Here is a 10,656-nt window from a genome sequence, read left to right as displayed (position 1 = left end):
GTGCAGCAAGAGCTGGGCTGCCAGCAGACACAAACTTGTGCCAGGAAGGGGGAACAGGATGCTGGGCTGAATTCCTGGCTTTATGGGGGAGCAGCTGAGGGGTGACACTGCCATCACAGGTCAGGGCAGCCCCAGCCCCGACATACCAGCACTATGGGTGCTGGGTGATCTCCTGCACAGTGCAGTACAGTGTGAAGCCCTCATGTTGGTGATGTGAGGCATCACAGTTGCTGACCCAGAGGATGGGGCAGCACTTCCTCTGACATTATTTCGGAAGCTGTGGCTGAGATCAATGATGCTTGTGGATTGTTGAGCGTTGGTTGCTATAAACACTTCTTCAGTGACAAAGAAAACAAACGACATCACACGTTCCTCTGGCGTTGCATGAGGGTAATCCTGAAAGTGCGGGCTAAGGAAACAGAAGAGGTTTTAGCAAAGGACAGGAAACAGGATGGGCTCAGAAACTGAACTGCTGTGGTTTCACCCTGTGCTTTGTGGCTTTCTGCACAGAGAGGATGACTGAAGGAGGGTGAGGAGCCCTCAGCTTGGCTGGTCCCCCATGGGGTAGCTGTGCTGAGAGGGATGTGTGCAGCACAGCCCAAGCAGGAGACTGCAAGGACCAGTGTGGGACCGAAGCAAGAGCTTCCCAGCAGACCTCAGTGCCTGCCTTCGGTGGGTCCTGGTTTAAGGGCTCCATGCACAAAGTGCATTTCTTGTTGTGCAGAGGAACATTTTTCCTATTGAAGTTAAAAGGGTGAAGCTGCTGAGAACTGCAGCCCTGCAGATGGTTTTATTTTAACGTCTCGTAATCCTTCCTGATTCGTTTATCGTTCTGGAAGTGCAGACCCCACATCAGAGGCCTGAGACGCCAACGCCTATGTGAAGCATCTCAAGCATCCGTCTGCTGGGAGCTGACCTCGTGTTTTGGCACCACAGACCAACGTGTATTGCTTGGGAAAAGCCGCCTTAGTGCAGCTATGATCACAGCCCCTGTTGGGGACCTGCAGACCTGTGACTGCACCAAACACGGTGTGTGAAGCACTGCGGACACCTGGCAACGGGCTGCTGCCTTTGTGCTGCTGGCTGAGCCGCTACAGGGCGGAGCAGAGCGGCTCCTGGGCGGCTGCGAGGGAAGCACGGCTGGATGCACAGCCCGGGGGCCTGGCAGGAGATGAGGCAGGAAAGCAGCTTTGTGAGGAGCAGGGGGGCTCCGAGGTGCCGCCAGGCAGCCTGCACCGCCTTTATCGTGTGCAATCGGGTGAGGCAATGGGACGCGGCGCGTTGCCATGGCACGGCGGCAGCAAACAACGGCCTCAGCCCCACTGAGTCACCGGGTGGCAACGGCCCGCAATAACCGCACGGGGACACACGAGGAAGCGGCTCTTTGCCCTCCTGCCCTGCAGGGGTTGCTGCAGCGCCCGCAGGCTCATGGCGGAAGGGGCGGGGATACACATGCGTGCGGGAAGCGGCGGGTGATGCGATGTGATGCGATGTGATGCGATGAGATGCGATGAGATGCGATGCGGAGGAGCCGTGCTCTCCCCGGTGCGGTCGGGGCGCTGTGCCGGGCCCTGCCGCCCCGCAGCCGGCTGGCTCCCGATATCCTGCGCCGAGCCCGGTTCGACCGGCCGCAGGCGGTGAGCACGGGGTGCCGCCCTCCCTCCTTCCCTCCTTCCTTCCCTCCCTCCCTCCGCCGCCCCCTTTCCCTGCGCTGTCTGAGCCGTGCTCTCGTGGCAGCAGCCGTTGTCGTTCTTTTGCAGACGCTGGGTTTCTGGAGGCTGCTCTATGCTGTCTTGAAACAGATCCACGGAGCCGAGTGGACCGAGTCTGATGCCATAGGTAACAGCAGCATTGAGCACTGCCGTGACCATCTGTGCACTGGGATCCGTTCTGTAGCACTTATTTTCCTGGCTCATTGCTTCCCTTGGATGTTAAACTGCATCTAAAACTGCAGTGGTTATATGCAGTGCACTGCCAAGGTAACAGGCATAGGTTGACCCGTGCAGCACATGGTTTTATGTTATAATTCATTAGACCTACATCAGGGCAAGGAGTTCTGACCTATAAGGAATCATTGAGGACAGGTTAATCTGTAATGGACGTAGCTTTCCCAAACACACTGATACCACTTAGAATCAACCCTCAAAAGCTAATAAAGCTGAAAGGCTGTGCTGATCCTAAACTGGAACTCTTCTGCCTTTAGGGATAGAGGAAAAAGTGCCTAAGCATTGCGGCTGATATCTCATGAGGAATGTGAAACACAGTCAGCGCAGTTCAGCTGTTGGCTCAGCAGGAAACCAGCACGGTGCTGTTACTCACAGGGCTGCTATTTTTCATTTCTCTGCTATGCCTTTCCCACTCCTCTGCAATCTGCTGTGTCCATTTACTGGCCGTCCACCGCAGTTCTGTGAGGCTGCCATCTCATTTAATCCTAGCAGTTCCCATGCTAATTGCTAGCAGCGTTTGGAGGCAGGATTTCCATATGTACGTGGCAGGTTGCTGGCTCTAGAGACAGCAAACCCTGTCAGTGCTGGTAGAGTATCAGGGAACAGCACGTGGTTCTGCACAGAACTGCTGAGCTGTTTTGGAAGAAACTCATTTAGTCACAACTCAGCGATTAAGCCTGAAATTCAGGTTGGATAGCCATACTGCTGTTCAAAATACACTAATTACCTTCGCTTGGCTTAGAGAATGGGAAGCCTGGTCTGGGCTTCCATTTCTTTGCTGGTTTTGTATGACTTCTTAATAATCTTGGCAAAAAGCTGGAGCCCCTGTGGTTGTTCTCACTCCCCTGTAAGGCCAACCATTTTTGGGGGCTGTGTGTAGGATGCTGGGACGTTTGCAGCTGTGAGTTGCTAGAACAAAGCAGGGATAGAATGCTCTTCCTCATTTTCCTGGATGGAGTTTTTACATTAAAAAGCTGTTCCTTTAAGTTGGGAAATCCTTTCATTCAAGTGACTTTCCAAGCTGTGCCCCTTGCGCGTGCTTCTGTTTCACTTAATAGTTTTTATTAGGTTTGGGTCTCGTTATGTAAGTGAATTTTAGGGAAGATTAACATTGGCTTTGAACAGAATAGCTGCTGGGCATTCCCTTTTTGTGCTGTTTAGAGAAACATTCTGCATTGTGTTTTTTTAAATGGCTGATGGATTTTATTGCCCCTCTGGCAGGAAATGAAATGTCTGATAAATATTTTACATTTATCCGCACAGATTGATGGTTTAAAATGTGGGAGCTCTTATGAGAGCAATGCAGGAACCCCCCATCTTTTCAAGTAGAAAGCACGCAGTGTTGAAGCAATTGACACACCACAGCCTCTTAAACATGTCAGGCCTCCCCTCAGAGAGGGAGTGCAAGTGGATTTCAGCTGTGCAGTGACACTGTCTGTAACCTCACTGATGGAATAAGTCGAGTTTTGTGGCTTCACGCAGTTCTTTCTCCACAGACGCTGAGAAATGGTGGACTCGGTTAACAGCCACACCAGGCAGTGGTGCCGTGTGTGTTTTGATAGTTGCAGGAGATGGTTCTTTTGCAGAGCTGCAGCTCATTTCTTTTTCTTGTATGAGGAAGAGGTCCGGGGCTGCAATATAGCTCTTTGTTTGACAAATGAAGCAGAAAATGATGTTGTGCAGTGGCACTTGTTTCCCACAATACCACCACCTCTGCAGGTGTTTCTTTGCCTGAATGTGTGCAGTAATGTATCTGTCTGCTCTTGGATTTGATTTAGTCCCTTTCCACCTCGGTCTGTGGGACTAATGCCTAACCCTTATTTGAATACCTTCTTGTAATTCACCGAAAATAGCCTGTGGGATTTGTAGAGTGGAAGAGCACAGCTTGAGCATAGTTTTAAGAGAACTGAACCCTGAGGCTCATCCACAGCTTGGCTGTACGTGCTGAACTTGCTTTTATAAATAACATGCGTGCAGAAAGGAATTAATTGGAAAGACTGTGCGGGTCTTTCTCTATAAATTACCTAATCCTAATAAAATGCTGGAAGAAAATGTTGGCAAAGAGGGGATGTTTGAGTGACTGGCATTATCTGCTATCTGTGGGATATTTTTGCCTTCTCTCTTGGCTGCATGTTTTGGATGAATCCATCTTGTTCTGTGGTACTTATATAGTTTTGAGCGCCTTTTATCTGAGGATCATATCCTTACAAGGCAGAATGTTGCAGAGGTTAGGAAAACTAAGTGGCTTCTGTAAGGTCATTCAGCCCTTCTGGAAAGGCTGCTTGAGCCCCTGATCCACACTTTGGCTGCACACCTACAGCTGCTGCCTTGTGCCCACACCGCAGTACCTTCTCATGAGGAGGGCAAGGTGTTGCAGGGAGACAAGTGAAATGGGGAGATGAAGGTTCAGAGCAACTGCCACATTCAGGCAGTGAATTGCCTTGGTGCATCTGGTCCTGAGTGAGGAGGGAAATGACAAAAAAGGGGGAAAAACAAACAAAAATCCTCGCTTGCTCTTTATTCCTTTTCTTTGTTAGGTGATTTCTTGGGGAGCTCCTTGAACTGCAGATGGCAGCACATCATGCTTATTTGCTTTAAGAGGGAAGAAGAGTAAGTACTGATGATCCTCCTTCCCCATGGAGTACTTCTGCCTTTACCTGTTAGGGCAGTGTGCTTCTTGGCAATGACAGATGTGCAAAGAAAAGGAAAGGGAAGCAAGAAAACTTAGATAACATGACAGTGTTCAAGGGTGATCAAAATGAAATTCCTAAGAACTGAGTGCTCCTCTGTGATATATCCATGGCCAGATTTATAGGAGTCTGCAGAAACAGCAGAGTCATGTCGGTGTCTGGGTTTGTCTGTAGTGCAGAAGCAAGTGAGGTTTAAAAACAGTTGCCTCAGCTGTGGTCAGTATCTTTGTCAGAAATTCATTTGTAGCTTTCATGTGGTCAGTCATGTACTCCTGCTCTTAGGTATGCAGTGATGTGCATGGCATTTCCAGCTCTGTATTTGCATTGAGGAGCACCTCCTTAGGGATCCACACTCCCTGTTCTCCTAAATCCTGAAGTTGTTCAAACACAAAACACAAAGGGCTCGATGGCTCTTAGTGCCTACCAGTTTCTCCCAGCCTCAGCACCGCTGCAGTGGTGCACTGCTCCTATACTGTTGCTGGCACAGGTCACATTGGGTTATAGCTCCGCACTCTGTCTTGGCTTTGTATTATTTCATTAGATAAGAGCCCCTTAACATTTCTCAAATTGAGTCAAACCAACCACTTTTCACTGCGAGATTCCCTCATAATTAACGAATTCCTTTTGAGAGAGATGTGTGTTTTTTTCCCCCTTTGTTTTTGTTTTGAAGTCGCTCATGCTGTGCTTTGTGAGCTTCAGCAGCCAGTGCCAGACAAAGGGAGATTACAGTGCGTGTGACTGCTGAGGGATGGCTTCAGCACAAGTGGCCAAGGAGCAGGCAGACAAGTGTGTAATATGATGAATGGGTATGCTAATTAAGGACAGCAGTGACAATCCCTGATTGTGTGGGGGCTGGATGTTTTGTTGCTGTGTGCGTGTACCTTTTGTTTTATGGAGCCTTAAAGAATAGATGAAAAGCTTTCCTCCTCCTTTTGGAAGAATGTCTCAACTGTATCAAACTCAAGGTTCTTCTAGTTCCAGCCAAACCAAGATAGTGTGCAGTGGTCAGCCCCGAGCCTGTTACCATGTCAGTAGAGTCTGAATTCTTCTAGTAGTTTTGACTGCCCAGCGCAGAGCTGAGGCTTGCTGGTCAGCACCTGTTTTTATAATAATTTTATCTTCCTTTCCTCAGTATTTCACAGTTCTGTAGTGCCTGTCTTGTAGCTGTCAGGTAAAATTTGCTGGTGTGAAGGAATATGAATTGGAGCATTCCTGAGAGCTAAATAGTCCATGCTGCACACATTGCTGCTCACCAGGTTGTGTTATCTCTGCCTGCCCACTGCTGCTTAGAGATTTGAGACTCCTATCTCCAAATTCCTGTTTCATTCAGGAGTCAAGTGACTCGGAGTGTTTACTAATTCATAGCGTGCTTGGTGGCTCATAAAAAATGGATGGGTGAGTTGGAATCCTGGTGTAGTGAGGATGGCTATTTATCTGTTTTGCTTTTGTTAATCTCCAAGAGGCCGCTACTGGCCTCAATCTCAGCTTTGAATTTCCTCTTTTCCCTTAGCAGTAGTTCCTGTAGGTCCAAACAGGGCGGCATTAAGAAGTCTTTTAGCCATTACCTTCTTCCTGTTTAATTTGCTGATTAAAGTGTTCCAGTCTCTGCTGCCCTCTATTAGCCTTAGGCTTGGTTGAAAAATCTTACTCTCAGAGGTAGCAGCAGTTTCTGGAACCAAATGGCTGAGCGTGCTGAGTACCACAGTGTGTTATTCTCAGTTGTTTTCTTCCTTTCAGATACCCAAATTAGGTTTGTCAAATCGGCGCTGTGGTACCATGGCTATGGCAGGCCAGAACTCTATCAGCTCCCCTCGGATGGCTCAGCAGGAAGTCGGGAGCTGCTGCTGGCATTCTCCTGGCTGCTGCACAGGGTGAACCTCTTGGAACGGCTTTTGGCTCGGAACAGAGTGAAAACAGGGGATGAAACCTCTGTGTGCACGGTGAGCATGCTTGTGTCCTTCTGCCTCATCCATCTGAGCTATCCCTAGTATGCACTGCACACTGTGTGGTATCTTGAGAACTTGAAAAATGAATACCCTAGCTTAAAATAGGTAAAAATGCAGAAGCCAACATCTGGAACCTGTTTACTTTCCCTTCCCTAAACTTTCTGTGTGCCGATGATTTGAATTCCCCCTCTTTCTCAAACTCTCATTCCTGGTAAATGCTGTGATTTTTGGTTTCTTGTAGTGTAGATGAGACCAGTTTGGAGGAGTGGAGGTAAGTGAATGTTGTCGGTCTCTGCTGCCAGACTGTAGGTGTGGGACTGTGGGCAAACAGGTCATTTCTGAACTCTGGGGCTGTTGGTATTGGGTGGAACAAGTAATCCTAAGGCAAACAGTATTAAAAAGCATCAGTATCTCAAATGGCAGCTGCTATTGTTGGGGTAACTAATGGCCTTGTAGCTTCCTTGAGAGTACAATGAGGTATGCTTGTGTTTCCATAAATAAAAAGATATTAGCATATAGAGAGCCTGCTCCAAAGTAGGCTTCAGGATAAGTGTGTGTACTCTGGCTGCAATGTACATGATCAAGGAGGGGAAAAAAAGCAAAAACCCAAGCCCACAGCCTTGTAAAAGTGGTATTAACAAATGTTATAATTTTACAACCTGTTCCTCGTGTTTAAGAGCATGCATTACTATATAGACATTTGCTTTGGTATATAAAGTAAGAAGCTGAGAAGCAAATATGGTATTTTTTTCCATGTTTTTACTGTCTCTGCACTTAACACAGTTGTAACACAGACTGAGTTTATGCTGATTGCCACAGTGTGTTAATGTGGTTGAGGTCCCTCTGGGTGGATGTAAGTTTGTTTGAAGTCATCTTCATCTGTTAGATGTTAATTGCTGGTAAGTCTGGTTCTGAATGATAAGCTCATGTCTTATTCCTTGGCAAAGGGTATTGTAAGTGATGGGTCCTACCTTGTGTTCTACATGGTCATGTAGATGTGCTCCTTTAGACTGCATCCTTTTAATGTTATTTAGGGGCAGTTCCATTACAGCTGCTACTGGGGGTGGCCAGCCTGCCACAAACAGAACCTCTGCTCCTGAGTGGGAGGATTTACCACCTGAATTCCATTTAGCACTTGCTCCTGTTGAGAACCTGGAGATCTATCTGCTTGGCTTTCTTTCTACCCAAAGTCCTATTTCACAGGGGAATTTAGAAACTGAGAATCAAGCTGGAGTCCAAACCTTGAGACCTAATCTACATCAGGAAGGGTTCTAGTAGGCAATGGTCTTTGTATTTCACTGCTGTGGGTGCTGTGGCAACAAACTTGTGACCAATGGCAGAGAGTTTAGGAAGTTACAGTGTAGGTGTAATACCCACAGAAGGAATTCAATGGAAAGCAATTAGAAGGGAAGAGTTGCCTTTAAATCAGCATTATAAGCACTACTGTGAGGAAAACAGACTTCACTTATGCACTGCCATTGTTTGCGTCACAACAAAGGGAGCGGTGGTGAACTCTGGTGATGAGAAGGGCACCTCCAGACCATGGGAGAAAGGTACTCGTGGTGAATGTGAGCATCGTGGTCCTGTTCTGGTTGTGTGGTAGTAGGCTTTATTTTACTTTTAAGTACATGATTTGTATTATAAAAGAGTGATGAGTGTAGTGTAGTGTAGCAGCGACTACAGAGTGAATTCAGGAGGTAGGAAAGTGCCATATTATTTTCTCTGCAGGACTGATTTTTGCCTTTTCCAGAATGAGATGAAAGAACTGTGATGATACAACGTTATCTCATATGCCCACACAGAGATACACGAACCATTTTGTTTGCTGTTGTGCCTTTCATGTCAATTCTAATCTGCTCACCTGTGTTTCTCAAAAAGAATGTAAGACATAATTCATGGTTTTTTCCCCAATAATTGTCCCAAACCAGTGTTTGTAAAGGCAGACAGACCCAGGGAGTTTCTTAATAAGCCAGATAAGAAGTTTTATAGAGTGTGAGTTGGAATTAGTGTATGTATGTAAAGCTTGCTGTATTAATGACAACATTGGTCTGGTGTTCATCTAGAAAGTTCTGTACCACGAAGAAGTAAAAGAATTTCCAGGATCTTATCATGGAGCTGATCAGTGAGGCATTACAAAACCAATACATCTGAGCAGTAAGACCCAAGCAAGATAAGATGTAGAAATGCACAATTAAGGAAATAAGGGTGGATGTGAAGGAGACTGTAGGTGGTTCAGCTCCTTGTACACCACTCCCTAGATCCTGTTGTTTGCATAGAAGTGTGATAGTTATTGTAGCGTTATTTTATGGGATATCTTCATTAGTATCTACTCATCAATCTGAACAGTGTTTTAGCTACTAAAACCATAGTGAGCTACAAGAGGTGAGATTGTCAGTTTGTTACCAGGCATCTCGTGGGTTAAAGTACAGCTTAAACAATTGGAGTGTTGGCACTTTGTGCATGGTAAATAGCGGGCTTTTCTGATACTCAAGTATTGGAAGACACATAACAGATGGCACAGAAGTTTCTAAGCACGTCAGAGATGTAGTTTCTGCAGTTGTAGTTCTCTCTTATTAGAATAAATAGAAGGAAAAGGCAGGACTACTTGAAAAAAACCTAGTTAAAGAAAGATCATAAAAGAGCATTTCTTTCTCTTTCTTCTTCATTTAAAGCAACCGAAGCTCATAGCTGAGAAAGAGCCTGAAAAACGTTCTGCCACACTTTTTAAAATGTATTATAAACAATTGAAAATATTTTCTTGAAAATGTTGCAAAACAACAATTCACAAAGTTCTGTTTGGTTCTGTGCACTGCTGAGACCTCTGCCAAAGTCAGCAAAGCCAAATCAAATGAAAGCCAGTGCTTATTAACAGAGCACATCTTTTGGTCTACTGGAATAAATGGGAAGAAAGCCTCCCACCTCTGTGTCTTCATCTAAAGAAATAGAGCCTCAGGAGCTGCAGCATAGCAGTAGCTCAAAGGGATGCGTATGTGGTTAAAATGCTGTTGGAGATCCACAAATGTGGACTGTTGTGTGAAGGGTCTGTTGTATGAAGAGGAGAGAATGTGGCTAATCCCTAAATGAAGGGTGCAGGGATGTTCTGACCGTTCTTCCAGGCTGTGTTTGAAACAAAGCCTACCAACAGCAAAATTGCTGCTAGTGTGCCAAATACCCAACAAATCAAGGGCCAATTAAATTAATTCATTTCATTCCAGATTACCACTCTATGGCCTTTTCTTCTCCATGGTTCCTTAGCAACATGCTTTTTTTTTTCTCTCCTGCAAATTGAACACTTCCATCTGAAGGATTTCAGCCTGTTATTTATAGAGGGAGGAGGGTATGCGTGACACATGATGGACGTGGTGCTCCACCGCTGTGAGGAATTCAGAGCCTTAAGATCCTGAGCTAGGAAAAGCGTCCAACAAACCTAATTTTACAGCCACTTATATCTTCTGAGTCAAAAGCTAAGTGATATCTGAAAGTGTTAGCTACGTAGTGGTAAAAGTATGATGAAGGAGTTACGGTGGTAGGAGGTAGTGCTCAATGTATCTAATGTAATTAAGAAATAAAAGTGATCTTGGAGTAGTTGTTGGTAAGGGTGGGTATGTTAGTACCTGTGGGCTGACTGCCTGGTTGTGTTAGGAGAATCCTTCAGGGCACCTTGTCTTATGTGGCCTCCAGTGCATTTCTGTTGCAAGGGCAGTGCTGCAGGCTGCCGTGCCATGGTCTGGGATGCCTGCTGTGGGCTGCATCAGCCTGCAGTGCTGGGGGAGATGCTGCCCTCTGCAGCCTTCCATCCACAGCTCTACTTCAGCTTATGAATTGTAGAACTAGAGAGCTGGGGTGGAGGAAACAGTGAAGAGAGCTGCCTGGAGTCCTCATTGCTGTACAGGAGGAGGAGGAAGGGCAGGTAGCGTATGCTGGGCTCTGGCACACGGCTGCTGTAGTTCAAGTTCATTTGTGAATTGATAGCCCTGCTTCGTCAGCAGGTTGGTGACAGCAGAGGCGGTCAGTGGAAGCTCAAATCTTGCACTAATCAACACTAGAAATAATAAAATAATTAGAGGAAATCAT

General features: G+C 46.4%; 1 protein-coding gene across 7 annotated transcripts in view; it reads left to right on the top strand.

The window, feature by feature from the left end:
• Positions 1-808: 808 nt before the first annotated feature.
• Positions 809-10,656, top strand: part of TEDC1 (tubulin epsilon and delta complex 1) — a 62,945-nt gene continuing 53,097 nt past the window's right edge. For 2 of the 7 annotated variants that reach the window (XM_015869486.2, XM_015869488.2), the window contains exons 1-3: positions 1,341-1,637; positions 1,761-1,839; positions 6,374-6,576. In XM_015869486.2, the coding sequence (XP_015724972.1) occupies positions 1,521-1,637; positions 1,761-1,839; positions 6,374-6,576 (399 nt within the window). In that variant the 5' untranslated portion in view covers positions 1,341-1,520. Of the gene's footprint in view, positions 1,259-1,332; positions 1,638-1,760; positions 1,840-6,373; positions 6,577-10,656 lie in introns of those variants that run through there. The other 5 variants (XM_015869483.2, XM_015869487.2, XM_015869485.2 and 2 more) reach the window with 5 other exon arrangements.

The sequence above is a fragment of the Coturnix japonica genome, chromosome 8 (assembly GCF_001577835.2).
Source record: "Coturnix japonica isolate 7356 chromosome 8, Coturnix japonica 2.1, whole genome shotgun sequence".
Taxonomy (NCBI): Eukaryota; Metazoa; Chordata; class Aves; order Galliformes; family Phasianidae; genus Coturnix; species Coturnix japonica.
The sequence above is the reverse complement of the archived record's forward strand: the minus strand, read 5'-3'. Positions and strand labels throughout refer to the sequence as shown.